General features: G+C 40.1%; 1 protein-coding gene across 2 annotated transcripts in view; it reads right to left on the bottom strand.

Annotated features, from left to right (window-relative positions):
• Positions 1–17,056, bottom strand: part of Fat3 (FAT atypical cadherin 3) — a 484,288-nt gene that overhangs the window by 70,521 nt on the left and 396,711 nt on the right. For both annotated transcript variants that reach the window (XM_077797747.1, XM_026396113.2), the window contains exons 9-12: positions 11,557–15,630; positions 7,788–7,984; positions 6,757–6,910; positions 4,556–4,789 (exon numbers count right to left, since the gene is read on the bottom strand). In XM_077797747.1, the coding sequence (XP_077653873.1) occupies positions 4,556–4,789; positions 6,757–6,910; positions 7,788–7,984; positions 11,557–15,630 (4,659 nt within the window). The remainder of the gene's footprint in view (positions 1–4,555; positions 4,790–6,756; positions 6,911–7,787; positions 7,985–11,556; positions 15,631–17,056) is intronic.

Genomic DNA, 17,056 nt, shown 5'->3' with positions numbered 1-17,056 from the left:
AGCTTTGCTGTTCCTTCTGTGGTGCTTACTGCTTAACTTCTCACTAAATATTTATTCAGTTGAATGGAAAGTAACTGAAATGTACTTTCTGATCCTCTAAGTTCCTCTGAAAACTCTGAAAGGTATTCCAAATGTTGCAGGAAATATTTTACCAGAAAGGACAGAGTTGCTCATTAGAACATTTCCTAGGTTTCTGTCTCTTATCCAAGAGGAAAAATATGATCCTTTCACATCTCAAATATTCCAAAATTGACCTCTTAATAAATTATGGACAGCAGCATAATTTCCCAGTACAAATTTACATTTTATTTAAATGTCATTTTGCCTAAAATGGTTGCAGAATTTTTGATCCTCATTACTGCATATTTCTTTTGCTAATTTAAAAACATTCTCAAAATGAGGAACCTGGGAACAAATTCTACTTTGGAGAGAGAGACTAAACCACAGGACATTAGTACCAAAGTGGTAATGCAGCAAAAGTTCTTCTTGTCTTTACTGAAAGGATTAAAGTTTTGTAAAGGTTGGGTCATGAAGTTGCATCTATAGATTATAGGTTTGAAGATATTTTCATTTTACAGGAAAACTGAGAACTTAATTCGTGTCTTAAAATCTAGACAGTTGCCATATCATTTCTTAGAACTCATAAAATGGGTGTTAAAATTATCTTGTCTTCCTCTGTTTTTTATTTTACTCCTGACCTAGGCAGTTACTCTAACATTGATGTTGGTTCATTATGAATAATTCACAGGAAAAGAGTTGTTTGGCTCAAAGCAATAATATGCTTTAAAATTAGAAAGTCAGCTTAGGTAGGTTTAACATCTCATGGTAAGGGCTTTGAACTAATGAAGTCATGGAATCAGATTTCAGATGCATTATATCTTTGTCTTTTCTCTGCAAGTTATAGTAACCTTGTATATAGTGTAGTCAAACGATGGCTATCTTGATCCATTTAGACTGCAAAAACAAAATAGCTTAAACTGAGTAATTCATAATCACAATATATTTATTGCTTGTGGTTTGGAGGCTGGGAATTCCAAGGTCAAATTATTAGCAGGCTTAGTGTCTGGTGAGGGCCCATTCCTCATAGATGGTATATTCTATGCATCCTCACAAAGTGAGGTGGGCGAACAGGCTTCTCAAATCTCTTTCATAAGGCATTAATTCAATTTGGTTCCACTTCTATGACTTAACCATCTCCCAAAGACTTCTTCTCTTAATACCATTTGGAGGGAGGACTAGATTTCAATATATAAATTTTTGTTGTTGTTGTTGTTACCAGGGATTGAATCTCAAGGGCACTTGACCATGGAGTCACATCCCAGCCCATTTATTTTTATTTTACTTATAATTTTGAGACAGAATCTTGCTAAGCTGTTTATAGCCTTGCTAAGTTGCTGAGGCTGGCTTTGAAATTGTGATACTCCTGCTTCAGCCTCCTAAACTGCTGGGATTATAGGTGTATGCCAACATTCGAATTTTTGAAGGGTGCAAACTTTCATATTACAGCACTTGTAAAATATTTTTCTACTTGGTAAAGAAATATGTATGCATATTTTGTTATGACAAAAGAAGTTTCATGAACCAAGCATCCCTGTCATTTATACTAATGAAGCCAATGTTCTTCAAAACTAATTAGGCAACTTGAACAAATCTCAAGAGAAAAAAAAAAGGTTTCAGAATGTGTGATTTCATTTAAATAACATTTCTGAAATAAGAAGATTATAGATATGAAAATTAGTGATTGCCCAGAGATAGAGGTGGAGAAGGAGGTTCAGGAAGGAGGTGGGTGTGTCTACAAAGGGATAGCATGAGGGGGGTCTCATGTGGAAATGTGGTGTCCTTACCTGAAGCTGCAGAAATGATAAAACTGTTCAAAAACACTTGCAGGAATGTGTGCTGAGATCTGAACAAGCTGTAAGGATTCACTTATGTGAATTGGCTGGTTTTGATAATGTACTACAATTAGGCAAGATGTTACCATGGGTGAAGGGCTCAGGGGAAAGAGGTCCTTGACGTCCTGCCATTTAATTATTTTAAAATAAAACTTTTTAAAAAAAAATCAGAAATTTTCTTGTCACTTTAGAAAAGGGTTTGAAAGTGAGGTCAGGTGGTAACATAAGTAAGCCAAGTGGCTGGCCATAGGGAAGGAGAGACTTGTGGTGGAGATCAAGGTGGCAGGTGCTATTTATCAAACCACTGTGAGACCTGAGCCCCTGAAATGGCAGGGCCTTCTAAGTGTCATTATTTATATAAAATGCCACACATGTAAATTTCAAATAAAAATCTGACTTTTAAATAATGACAACTAATTTGAACCCTTTTGAATACTGTGTGTGTAAAACTAAAGGTTCCAGAAAGCTATATTCAGTCGAAAGGCCATTTGTGCCTGAACTCAGATTCCAGTCAGAGGTTCACTTTGATCCCCAAATGGCTTCTGCACTCAACAACCTGGTAATCTTAGTGCACAGCCTCTACTAGCCTATGATCCCTTGTGAAAGACAGAGAAATGGTTATTATTCTTGAGTTAGAAGTGTTTTGTTCAGGCCACTAATGACAAGGTCACAAGTCCTGATTCAATGACACACAGGGATTCTGGATAATGTTGGCATTTATTTGACAGCGGCTCAGACTGATGCTGAAATCCCCTGCAAGCTCCAACCAAGACTCCCAGCCACTTCCTCAACCTGGTGCCTGGAACTCAGTAGGAGCTAAGTTTGTGTTTCTTAGGGTGTTATTTGCTCTTCCCCAGCTATCTCAGTTCTTTTACTTTTTGAAGCTGAGATTGACCAAAAACTGAGAAAATAACCCAAAATCTGGCATCTTTCACTGAACTTGTTCCTAAGACTGATGGGATCATGAATCGACTTCATACACATGTGTCAGCAGCACCTGTGACCTCCGTCTCCATTTGAAGCTGTGCACATAAGCCTTTTACTCAAGAGCAGGTGGAGGTGTAGTAAAGTCTTCATCCTGGTTTTGGTCCTTTAAAGTCTTTGTCTTCTCTGCCCTATTAAATGACCTGAGTCTGGATATTTCTTCGACTCCAGCGCCCAATCTGGCCAGTTGACTCAGAAGTGGTGAAAGGAGGACATGGCTAACTGTATATTCTTCACCACAAGTTGTAAAACAGCTCCAAGTGCCAAATCTGTGAGTCAGTCACACTCCGTCTTGTCCCTGCACTGTCTGAAGCATCATGTGCACTAATTAGACTTCGCATCCATTCTACCACAGCTTGAGTACACCTGATTCCTTTGTGAAGGAATTGAATAGAAAAATTCCATTTATTTTAGCTTTTAAAATTTCATCTAACTACCCATTCTAAAATAAAATTTAAAATGATTAGAAGATTCATTTGCATTAATTCTATCTTCTTTTCCCTAAAAGTCTGCTAATAAGAGTCCAGAGAATGCGTTCTAAATCTTCTTTTTAAAAAAGTATTTGTAGGTACTACACAATTACATACCAATAAAAGAGTCTTTTTCTATTTATTTGTAATTTATTTACAATAATATGCATACTTTTAAAAGGTTAGTTCTCAGCTCAGAAATTATGCTAATGTGGTAAAAGCAATCATTCAGTGTAGCCAACTAATTTCTCTAAGGGGAAATATGCAGAGATCCTGGGCACTACGTTTGTTTTCAACTAATTATCATGTATTTACTTTTCCATTAGCCCAATAATTTTTATTTCAACTAAGAATTAAGCAATAAGATACTGAATTATATAAAGGTCTGCTTAGCATAGCAGACCCACCCCATCATTCTCTAGTCCTCTGATTTACGGCTCTTAAAATGCACAACCAAGAGGCTTCTGTATGCCCTTTCGTATTTATATTCCATCATGTAGTCACCTCAATAACTTATGCATTCTCAGAAGGTCTATCTAGCAATTAACTCTAGTCTTTTCTAACTCATCATCTCATTATGTAAAGTGGATTTGAACACAAACTTTATTAGCAACTTTCAGTTCTAATTCCTTCTTATCTCCCCATCCCTCAACTCTTGCCTAGCAATGTCAGTTTATAAGTGACAAAAATACTCTGGAAAATGGCAGTTAAAAAAAAGTCCACATTGAACTGGCAGCACATTTAGTAATTGGTCTTTGCACTATGGGGCACTACAATAAATCTAGATTGTCATATTTCAGCTGAAGCATGTGATGCAATTCTTCATAGAAATGGAAATGAATTCTCCCTGCCATATAACACAGCATTTTAACTATGTTTAGGAGGAACAGGCAAGTAAGAAAGCTATTGTTTTTATTCAAAAGGTTTTTAAAAAACCCCACTTGAACACTTTGTTAAAAGGTAAAGGAATTCATAGTATCTCCTCTCCAAACTCTAGGAAAAGTAGGTAGGACAAACTTAGAGAATTTTCCCATGCATAAGTAATGCACTCACTAAAGACCGTAAACGTGGTTTAATGCCCATGTTCTTGTGGTAGACCACCAAGAGGGCTGAGGGAAGGTCCTAATCAAATTAAAGGGAAAGCCACCCCTAGAGACAAGGTGTCCAGTGAGTGAACAGGGAGACACTTGGCCAGTGCAACTGACTTACCGATGTCGGGGTCTACAGCTTGCACTCTGGTCAACAGAGCCTTGGTGGCTGTGTTCTCATAGACACAGGTGTTGTAGTGGTCAGAAGAAAACAGAGGGGGATTATCATTCACGTCTTCTAGAATCAGGTGGATGTTGGACTGGCAGAACCTGCCACCCCCATCAGTGGCCCTGGTGATGAGGTTGTACACTGGGACTCTCTCCCGGTCCAATAGAGACAAGGTTTTTAACTCACCTGTGAAAGGAAATGGCATTATGGTTGATTTGGCTTTTCAAAAACTGTCTTACTTTGAAAAATGGAGAACTAATCATATAAAGGATTGGAAATCCAAGAAGGACCAAGGAGACTTGGCTCAAGTTCTCCGTTAATCAAACAAATAGATCATATTCACTTTCTTTTAGGTACCAGGGGAAAATTATGGAATTGTGGATGCAACTACAAACCAACTGCATAACCTGAAAGTCAATTAATCTCTTTTCAAAACATGGTTGTTAGAGGTTCTTTCTTTTGCCTACACAGAGAACCTCAGTAGAAAAGCACAAAGCATGGACTGATGTCTCTAGTTGTCTGATGGTCAGTAATGTCACTAACCCATAGACCCAGGAGGGCAAACTCTTTGCTTCCTGATGTTCAATTTTTATAAGGCAAGCTGAATTATGGTTTTGAAGGACCACCATAATTCTGGGCTGTGAGAAGGTCAGTGGTTGCTGGGGGAGGCATCAGGTGGATGTGGGAAACCTGAGGAGCTCTAGAGCAGCAGCCGTTCGGAAGGTGATGTGGAGTTGTGATACATCGGCTTTTACCACTGAAAAAGCTGTGTAGGAACTGGTCAGCAGCCCCCATGGAGAATTTTTGCTGCTAAGTTTCAATAGGAAATGACAACAGACACAGCGATAAACTCAAATGAATGCAAATTAGTGAAAGCATGACTTGTGAAATATTATTACTCTTCAATAAAATTGGTAGGCATTTGGACTAAGCCACCTGGGTTTATAAGGCAGTTCCTCCTATGGCTTCGCTCATGCAGCCAGCTAATTCTCACACACGGCTGGGCTCATTTCCCTCTCCTATTCAAAAAGCCACCAGTGGCTCTTCAGTGGGACATTCAAGGCCCTCTATGATCGGGCTCAACATTCGCTGGGTGTGCTGTGCTCTCCGTTCATGCTGTCCCTGTTAACCTGCAGTGTCCTGGTTTAGCTTCTGGAATCAATTCAAATTCTGGTCCTTCCTTTAAACAGTTCCATCTCATCACCATATTGGCTACTTCTTCCAATGGGCCTAGATGCAAGTTCCTTTATATTTCTTCTGGGTACACCTTTCATTAGGGTTTACTTTCCTACTGGAAGACAAAATACTTCGTGGGATTTGTGTGGTAGGCTCCAAGAAAAAGAAAACAACCTGTCCTCAAGGGATTTCATGTCCACTAGCTACTCAATAAATGTTACTGTCTGAATAATTATCATGGGGCTCAAATAGCTAACTAGTATATGCCCATGCAGCTAAGTCAGCTCTTCCACAATGGACCCTGGGAGTGGGTCAAGGAGGAGTCATTACCTTTTCGAAAACTAGTCATTGTTCACTATGACTAACCCAACACTGGCAAAATTCAATCTCCAGTGTATTTAAAAAGACCATTGGATGAACCATCCAATTCATAATTTGCCTCTGTAGAAAATGACTTTTCCCTTAGCTCTGGCCTTCAATGTTGGCAACTGCCCTGAGTTTACATAATGTTTTACCTTATAAATTTCACCTAAATACACTCAAAGGTTTGGAGAAACTAGGCAGGAATGTTTAATAAAACTTGACAACTATGTTAATAAGAATCAGAAAGGGATTTGAAAGGGAATTCAAAATGAAGAAACTCTCCTTATTATGCATTACTCCCCAGCTTGCATGGCAACTACATTGGAGCTGTGATTCCTCTTAACTCACAGACATGAGAAAAAAAATAGAGAGATGTGATACTTGATGCTAATAAACATAGGTAAAGTATAGGCAAATTTTGTGAACCAAATAAAGCCTGTGTAGTTCCATATTTGCATGCCATGTCTTCTCGTTGTTTCTTAGAGTCCTAGATGATAAGCATCCTACTAACACTCTTGGGTACCAACTATTCACCAGTGACAAGACCACATGAGAGTTTAGCTTCTTTTGTGGACAAACAATGGCATTTACCCAAAGAATAGATTTCAACTTACCGCTTTCTGCATCTAGAAAAAATTCATTGCTTCCAGATCCATAGAGTGAATATCGTATATCTCCATTGGATCCAATGTCGGCATCCTTGGCACTGACCTTCAGTATGATTTTATTTGATGGAATATCTTCAGGGAATAATGCTGTATATGAAGACTGGGCAAAGGTGAACAAGAGTAATCAAATCATTAGTATTTGTGGGACAGTTGCCATATTAGCAATATATGATTTTTTAAAAAATTTCACTTTTGGAACACTCTACTGATTTTATCATTCACCAACAGTTTTCTCTTTTTTAAAATTAGTGCATTGTGGATATGTATAGTGATGAGATTTACTGTGATATATTCATATATGCACATAGGAAAGTTAGGTCAGTTCCTGGGATTCTTTTCAATTCTTTAAAGAGTCACTACTAACACTTGAAATGAGAGATAAAATCTACATACACTACTTTTCTAAGCTACAGAACACTAATATTGTCTTTTGGCCTACATAGTGAGAAAAAGCATAAATTGTGATTTATTATAAGTAACAAAGGAAATGAAATCTTGTACAACACCTTGTGTTGACATTGTATTTTATACAATAATGGAAAACTGAAGGATAAGCAGCCTGGGAATCTGTATTCAGCTTTGCCACTATCCAGCCTTGTACTTATACAAACAGCTAGCCAAATGGGTAGAGCAGTCCATTTCTCTTACATGATACCAGTGATTTAGACAGAAGTTTTAAGGTCCTTTATGAATTACTTAAAAATCATTTAATTTTAAAACTTCCTATTTTATTTTTTATTGTGTTTTTCAGAGGAGAGGGGACAAAATTGGATACCTGGTCTTGCTATCTATCTATTATTGTGTTCATGTTTAGAACATTTTATCCTTGCCTCTACCTCCTACCCTCTTATGTCCAATTAGAGCTCTTAATCAACGGGAGGTAAGAGCAGAAGGTATTCCTGTGAAATGGGTTTTGAATTTAATTTTAGAGACACAGAGTAAACAGAAGAACTTTATCCCCCAGAGCTTTAACTCACCTGATCACACACTGGGCTATTGTCATTTACATCACTGACAGTCACTTCCACCATGGCCTGTGTGACAAAGAGCCCATCGGTGGCAGTGATATTGAGAAAGTAAATGTCCTGTTCTTCTCTATCTAAAGGTCTCTTCACATATACCTTCCACTCACTCTGCACCAGGCCCAGGGCAAACCTTCCTCGGGGGTTTCCTCCTGCAAGGAAAAGAGAGCTTCTGAAGATGAGCCATGAAATGCCTGGGTCTGCACCACCATGTGAGGCTACGGGGGTGCATCCAGGTGCCCCTCACACTGTAGCATTTACGGTACTGAAACAAAAGATACTTCCTTGGATTCCCTTACAGCAAAGTGTGATATTTATATGCTTAGCTTATGTGGAAAGTAAAACAGCAACTTTTTTCAAGAGAATAAAATCCACTTAGAGAAACTGGAGATGATCTCTTGTTTCGTTCCCCTTAAGGAAAATCAAATTCAAACTGTGACAATCAATCGTCTTCTTGGGATGATACAATTGTCTTTCCACTTGGTCTCAAGAGAGGACGTAATACACTATAGTTCTTGTTACCAAGACAATTTCATTAGCTGTTGATTATGCAATCAAGAAAAGGCAGTCAGTTCTATTAAGGAATCTTTTAATGAAGGCTTTATCATACAGCTGTGCTCTGCTCATAAGGACTGGAGTTTGGGGAGAAAAGTTTCCACGACAGAGGAAGACCCATTAGTATTAAATAGCCCTAACGAGGGGTCATTTAAAGAGCGGTCCAAAGATAAGCACTGCAATTAGATCAAATGTATCAGAGTGAAGCTGGTAAAAGTGGAAGAAAAGTAGAAGAGATGAAGCAGAACAGCATTTTATGATGCCGAAACACTGACAGTGGTCTCAGTCATATTACTTTTCCACTTCATTAAACTACAGAGACAAAATAGCGCAGCACACGGTAGGAAGAGGAAAGAAAACTACCTTGACCTTCTAATCCCTAAGAGGGAAATCTTGCCAATTCAAACACTGAAAAAGATTGGGCTGAAGAAAACTAGCAAGAAGTCCAGAGTCTAGTTGAAGGATCACTATCTCATCTAATTCAGCATTGTGCAACTATGTTTATCATCTGTTAGGCCTCGGTTGGTTCTAGGCAACAGAGCTACAGCAGTGGGCAAAACCAGCAAAAAATCCTGCTTTGATGGTAAGCTCACATTCTAGAGGGAAAGGTCGATAATAGTTAAAATAATTAATTAGGAGGTCATGAGGCTGAGTTCTTATAGGCAAAACCAAAACACAACTCAATGAAAACAGTAAAATGAAACTTAGATATAAAGAAACTGCTAACTAACTCTATCAGGGATTTTAAGGTTATGATTCTACTTTACCCAAATATTTTCTCTCTTGCTTACATGAGTATCTTATAAGTGAGTTTTTTCTTAATGCTCCTTTGGTGGAACTCTGAACAATTTGCAGTCTGGAGTTATCCAGTTCATGAATTGCTGTTGACTCAGATAGACTCTTTGAAATTTTAATGTGTCTAAATTTATCCTTTAGCACAATAAATAAATAAGGAACACATACTGTATGCTGGCTGCTACTTCCCTGCAAGAACAAAGCCATCTCACCTTCTTACAATGCATCCCCAAAAAACAGAGGGAAGACATCATGGCCCTACAGGTAGACTGAGCAGGAAGGAGTAAAATTACCAGTGCTTGGCTGCATTCTTGACTATATGGCACAGGGAGGTGGTTAGTTACAGGGCTTTAGCACTATGAGGCAATAACAGGAAAGACAGAACCAAATTATATGAACAGTGCAGAAAAGGTGAGGACTGTATATTCCTCTGGGGCAGAGATTTTCAGTGTCTGGAGATATTTTTGGTTGCTGCACTGAAGGGTAGTGATGGTGGTATATACTACTGGAATCTCATGGGTAGAAGTCTGGGATGCTGCTGAACATCCTACAATATGTAGGACAGCCCCTCACAGCAAAGAACTATCCAGCCCCCAAATATCAACCACACTGTGGCCGAGAAACCATACTCTAGGGAGACTCGGGGTCCTCCCTGGGATATCACTTTCCTCCACCACTGGCTAGGATTCAATTATGCTTTAGTTGAATATTATTTCAGTGCACACAAATTTAACCTCTCTATTAAATGCTTTCAGTGCAGGCAGGCCCACACCGTTCTTTTGTTACATAAAATGATTAATGGTCCTTTGTTAATCTGAGGCAGCACAGCCACGTTGTGCTACATCAAGAGCAAAAGTTAAATCTAATTAAAATCAGTTGGTGGTTGGCATGGCTAATAGTAACAGTAGCTTTAAGCTACTCTGTACTCATTACTTCAGAAAAGTCGATGGGATGGTCCCTTGAAATCTTCTCCTGAGAATTCAGAGACTATGTGTAAATAATTAAGACAGAGTAACAGTTCCTCCAAATAGAAAAGTATCTCTCAGAATGTCTAAGAAGCCTTTTCTTCCTCCAAAGCTAAATGCTATTTGCATTTATTTAATCAAAGCGTTGTTCCACTCTCCTTTCTTTCCTCACCACTTTCGTTCAGGCTTTAATTGCAGAAATGTGTATTTTTATGGAAAAAGGCAGAAAATATCAGATAAAGCATAAGATACATAAAGTGTTCTTAAGCAGAAAACACTACTGAGCATCCAGTTCCATATAGGAAATAGAAGCACCAGGCTAAAAAGTGTGGCAACCCCACACATCGACATGTTTGGTCTACTGTGGATCTTATTCTGCAGTGATTAATTAACTTTTCCACTAACATAGTTAAGTAGATTCTGTGTCCTAAGGGCATTCTAATTAATTCATTTTTCACTGTGAATAATGTGGTTTTTTCTAAAGGGAAAGCCACCTGATTACAAGTATTGATGGAATCTTTAAAATCTTTTGGCACATTGCTTATGTTCTGGCTTTGAATGTCACAGCATAAAAATATTTGCTTTAACCCCCACCTCTGACTAGTTTCTAGGAAGCTTTCTTCACACCATCAATACTTTCTTCTTTGTTGTTGAAGGCAAGTTACCTCTAGGAAGCTACTCCCAATCAGTGACAACTCTTTGCAGTGTGATAGGAAATCCTCAACCCTGCAGAGCAATAGTGACATTTTTTGCATACTCCTGATGACCTCACCTTTCTATCTTGGCCTTCCCAAAGAACAGCTACTTACAATTTAGAAAGACAGAAAAGGGATTCCCCCCAAAAAATAAGAGTTCTCAGAAGAAATGCCCATTGGTTTGGAGTTGTAATTTAGGATTTCTCAGCAAAGGATCAAACCCTGTCTTCTAATTTATATATGTGTATGCCTAAGTGTTTTTATGGCCAGGAGGAGCTTGTATGTGAAGCTTACTGGGATCAAGTTATTTGTTTTTTTTTCCTGAACACTAAAAACATAAAGAAAAGAATATTGTTAAAAATATCTCTCCCCAATCGCAAAGAGCTATCAGTTGTATTTCTTCAATTAAAATGTGTGACCAGACTCCTTCTTAAAATGATAAGAAGTGACAAGAGAATTGGATGTCATCCTGGGTAAATGTTGTAAGCAAACTAATGAACTCCAAAGTAAGGTTGAGTTAATAACAACCAACAACTGAAAAAAAAAAAAAACAAACAAATCTATTAGAGATCTTTTACTTCTCACCAGAAATGCTTTATTATGTTCAGGTCCTCATGTCACCTTTTATCTTCTCTCCTGCTCTTACCCCTGCTGCCTCCCACCTTTGTGTGATAAGCAGGGGACATGGTGAGAACAGTGGGCACTGAGACATACCTGTAATATGGTAGCTCACTTGGCGATTGATGTCAGAAGTGTCCCTGTCCCAGGTGCTGAGGACAGCCACCACCTCGCCTGGTGGGTCGCTCTCCTTCACGTTCCCTCGGTACACCTCATGGGCAAAGACTGGTGCATTGTCATTTATGTCTGTCACTCTGACAGAGACCAAGGCTGTGGAAGAAAGAGAGAATGCCTCTCCAAGGTCAGAGGCCACCACGGAGAAGGAGAATGCAGGGTCTGTCTCATGATCCAGGTCCTTCAAGGTACTGATCCAGCCTGTGTTGCTGTCAATATTGAAGGCTTCCATTACCTTCTCGGGGTGGGAATCTGAGTGGAGGGAATAAGTGACCTGCCCATTGGCTCCCCAATCCATATCGCTAGCTCTCACCTGTGTGAGTTTGGTGCCGACAGGCATCCCTTCCATTATGATGGTCTCGTAGCTTGAAGTCTCAAAGATTGGCTTGTTGTCATTCAGATCCAATACCTTGATATCTACATCCACAGTGAACACAATGTCTACCTTGTCCAGGGGTATAGTGGCTGCTACTTTAAAGTGAAAAGCTGGCGTAATTTCATGGTCAAGGCGCTTGTCAAGCTTGATAGTGCCTGTGTCCTGTTCTATGATGAAGACACCCCCTTTGTTATTCTCTGGTCGTTCCCCATTCACTGTGCTGAACTGGACATTCTGACTGGGCAAAATCCTCAGGGTGTCCACGGTGCCTCCAATGGCTGTATCTTCTGCAATGGTAAAAGAGTACTGAGACTGGGTGAATGAAGGCAAGAATGTTTCAGGGGGCAAGACGTGGATATAGACAGGGATGAGGGAGTGCTTTACTGGAATGCCCCCGTCTACTGCTTTGACAAAGAATGACAGCACTGTATTTTTCAGCTGGTTAAAATTGCCCTTTGTCACCATCCAGCCATTGTCAGGATCAATTTCCAGGAGGTCAGCCACTGAGACAGAGGCCTCACTATATAGGGAATAAGTAATCCTTGAATTGGCTCCATCATCTGGGTCCATGGCTTGAACTTGGGTGACCAAGTGGCCCTTTCCAACATCTGCCCTGACACTGGCTCTGTATTCCACTGTCATGAACTGGGGAGCATTGTCATTTTCATCCACCACAATCACCCTCACAGTGCAGAAAGTTGTTCTCCCACCACCATCAAGGGCCCTCAAAAAGATACTAACATCTCCTTCTAGAGGGTTTTCCCGGTCTAGCTTTTCTGTAGTGATGACCTGTCCATTGCTGTCTATGAGGAATCGATCCTTGGCAAAGTCATTGATGATGGCATAGCTGATCTGCCCATATGTTCCAGGATCCCCATCCGTGGCTCGCACGTGAATTACCTTTGTCCCAGCAGCTGCATTCTCTCTCACCTCGGCTACGTATGTGCTTTGTGAGAAGGCAGGGCTGTACAAGTTAGCTCCCAGTACCCTGATGTGCACCTGTGCCGTGCTGGTGAACAACCCGTCAGAAACAGACACATTGAGACTGTACAGCGGCTCCATCCGCTGCTTTCGGTGGTTGGACAGTGTGATGACGCCACTCTTGCTGTCCATCAGAAAGCTTGTCCGGTCATTCCCAGATAAAATACTATATTCCAACCGGTCAAAGTCCGAACTGTCTGCATCTGAGGCTTGAACACAGGTTACAAAATGACCCCGGGGGGCTAGTTCACTCACATAGGATTCATAAATTAGCTGATTAAACACTGGAGGGTTGTCATTTATGTCAGAGATGTGGATATGAACTAGAACCTCACTGCTCAGTGAGGGGAAGCCACTATCTGTTGCTCTGACTTTCAAAGTGCAGTGTTGCACCAATTCATGGTCCAGCATCCTTGCTGTCAGGATTAAGCCACTCGAACTGTCGATGTGAAAATAATCTGTGCTGTTGTATGTATCCTGCACAATCTGATAATGCACCATTTTATTGTTTTCTGAATCGGCATCAGTAGAGACAACTTGCAAAACAGGTGTCCCAATGAGAGATGCTTCTGATAATGTTGTATTGTAGGCAGGCTCATCAAAAACAGGAGGGTTGTCATTTACATCATTAACTAGCAAGTCGACCGTGACCTCCGCCCTGGCACCAGTAAGGGCATCACTAGCTCTTACTGTCAATTTGTAAACAGGTGTAACTTCATAATCCAAAGGACTCACAACTTTCAGGACCCCCGTGTCAAAGTCAATGTTAAACTGTTTAAAAGGATCCCCATCAATAATAATATATATGATGCCTTGGCCTTCTGGACTGGTAGCATTGATGCTTAGAATGGGAGTGTCCATTCTCACGTCTTCATTGATGGAAGCTGTATAAAAGGGCTTATCAAACACAGGCATTGCTTTGTTGACAATGGTGATGGGAAGTTCCACCGATGTGGACAAAGAGGGTTTTCCACCATCTTTGGCTAAGATGGTGACTCCATACTCAATGTTGGACAAGTCAGAATTGAATGCTTCTTTTAAAATAACATTCCCTGAATTTGGATCAATTTCAAAGTGGCCATAGTCATCCTGTAGGACATAGGTCACTTCTCCATTTGCACCTTTATCTTTGTCAATGGCTGTTACCCGGTATATAAGAGTCCCTGGCTCAGCATCAACTTGCACAGCAGCATAGTAAGGGAGACCCACAAAGACTGGAGAATTGTCATTGATGTCTTCAATGTTAACCCTGACCACTACTCTAGCCACACGTAGATGGTCTAGTTCACGGTTGGCTTCCACCACCAACTCATATAATTCTTGTTCTTCACGGTCAAAGGGGACTCCAGTGGTCTGAATGACTCCTGAGGTAGATTTTATCTTGAATTTATTTCCTGGGTTTAAGATGCTATATTTTAAGGGCTCATTAAGGCGGTTTCCAACTGCATTGACAATAGCAACTTTGGTTATGTTAGTGTTGTTCTCTGAGATTGAGGTGGAATAAAAACTTTGTGTAAAGTGAAGGCCACTATCCATGGCTTCTTTAACCATGATGGTGACCATGGATGTGCTGTAGAACTTTCCATCAGACACTTTAACTATCAGCATGTAGTGATCTTTGGAGAGGTTGTTGTTTTTTATGGTGAGTATTCCACTATTTGAGTCAATTAAAAAATGATCCAAGCTGCCTTCCATTAGGCTGTATGTCAGTTCAGGAGGCACCTCAGAGTCAGGGTCTGTGGCACTAACTTTCAGGACCTCCACACCAACATAGGTGGGGAGAAGTAAGACAGTCTCAAACACAGCCTGAGTAAAAACAGGTGGGTTATCATTCACATCTGTAACCTCAATGTTCACTTCAACAGGACTCTCTGCAGTCAGCTGGGGGCTACCACTATCTCTCACATGCACATGAAAATGGAAATGGGCAATGGTCTCATGGTCCAGGTTGGCAATTGTTCTGATTGCACCTGTACTGGAGTCCACTGTGAAGAACTTCTTGGCTGTAGACTCTACAATCTGATACACGAGTAGTGCATTCTGATTGCTGTCAGCATCGGTGGCTCGAATTACCAGTGGGCTGTTATCCAAGCTCCTGACAATGCTATTGACTGGGGCAGCCTCACTTAGGCTGCCTGAGTATTGAGAGAAGAGAAAAACTGGAGCATTATCATTTTCATCAACAATCTGAATATTGACCGTGGCATTGGAAGCCATTCCTGCCATGTTAGTGGCCTGAATGATGAGTTGGTAAGAGGAAGTACGCTCATAATCCAGAGCCCTCCGAGTGGTGATGACTCCAGAATATGGATTTATGGTAAAGACCCCACCAGTGTTTCCATCTTTGACTTCATAAATGAGGGTAGATTGACTGATGGCAGAGATTAGAATGACCGAGGTTCCAATATCCACATTTTCATTTACTTCAGCTTGGTAGTCTTTATGAGTGAACTTGGGGTGAGAGTTATCAGACATGGTGACGGAAATGCGCACAATTGCAGTGGCAGACATTGGTGGGGAACCTTGATCTGTGACTTTGACTGACAGGACAAACTGACCCATCGTTGTCATGTCTGGTTCTTTGGAAACAGTGATGATGCCCAGGACTGGCTCGATCTTAAATGTGTTTCCAGTGTTCCCTAAAATACAGAAATCAATGAGGAAAAGGAATTACAAGGAAGTCATTAAAAAAAAAGGTTTTCTGAAGGTTGACCCTTCATGTAAAGAAACTCTAGTGCAATGTGGCCAACAGAAAATAGATACATATATTTCTATTCATCTCTTATCGTTCTGAAAGAAAAAAACAAACCAACAAAGAAAAAAGAGACTTCTCTTTCCAGGATGTTGAAAAGAAAGTGATGTGAGTTTTCCAGTAAAATTATAAACTTTAGATCCATAGTTTTTTGATCTAGGTTAAAAACAGCAGTGGCAGCAGTGGCACACATGGGGTACATTTAAGCCAGAGAATAAGAGCTTATAGGAGAGCTATTTCTGCTATAAATGTGTAGGACTTCCTCATTCCTAACCCTGTGAGAAGAGGGACAAACTGGATGACACACATACCAATGTTGCTAGTCCAGGGAAGAAAAAAAAAATCTATCTATCTATACCTAAACCAGTGCCATGTTCACATTTAGTTTTGGAAGATCATCATGCAGGCATTTGGTTACTATTTATCTCAAAGATAATATATGCTACATGGTATTAGTGCTATTTCACCCTATCAATCAAAATCAACTTCCTCAGGGCTGGGGTTGTGGCTCGGCAGTAGAGCATTCGCCTAGCACGTGCGAGGCCCTGGGTCCCATCTTCAACACCACATAAAAATAAATAAATAAAATAAAGATATTTTAAAAATAAATAAATAAATCAACTTCCTCCAAATGCCACTTTGGTGTGGTGGGTTTTATCAGTCACAGAGAATTCTTCCCAAGTCATTGTTTGTTTTGCAAGTTGTACTTTTTTTTTTCCCCCTGAATTTTCCCCTGTTCTTCACTACTGCTCTAACCTTCTCCCATGCCCTTGAACACACAGAGGTACAGACAGACATTAAAGAAGACATAAAATACTACAAGTTCATTGCTCCAATCTGTAGCCACTCTACTCACTAAGCACTTGAGAGCAGCCTTAAACCCAAGAACTTGAATCAAAACCCTTATGAAACAAAGACATGGTGACCTGTTTTGCCAGGTCTGGCATGGGGAGAGCTATGGGCCATGACACCACCTCTAAAACATGAAAAAATTTGGAATCTGGGATTGTTGAGGATGACTGAAACAAAAGAGGAGCAAAGAAACAAAAGATCTGAAGAATGTAAAGAAGGTGGGTAGGGGCAGGAGCTCAAAAATAGTAGATGGTGTGAAGTTACATCTTTCCCAAGTTGCTTTATGTTTTCCCTCCTTGGACTCTCCAACGCTTTTATAAGAACACCCTTTATTTTGTGTTTAAACTCTTTTAAATCAACATTTAAAGATCCTGGTTACTCAACTATAGCTAGATCTTTCCTTCTTTTTGAGTACTGTAGTATGGCAAGCGTATAAACCATTTAAATGTCAAAATCATTAA

This window comes from Urocitellus parryii, chromosome 4, assembly GCF_045843805.1.
Source record: "Urocitellus parryii isolate mUroPar1 chromosome 4, mUroPar1.hap1, whole genome shotgun sequence".
In the NCBI taxonomy this organism is placed as follows: domain Eukaryota; kingdom Metazoa; phylum Chordata; class Mammalia; order Rodentia; family Sciuridae; genus Urocitellus; species Urocitellus parryii.
Note: the sequence above shows the minus strand (reverse complement) of the source record. Positions and strands in the feature narration are given on the sequence as shown.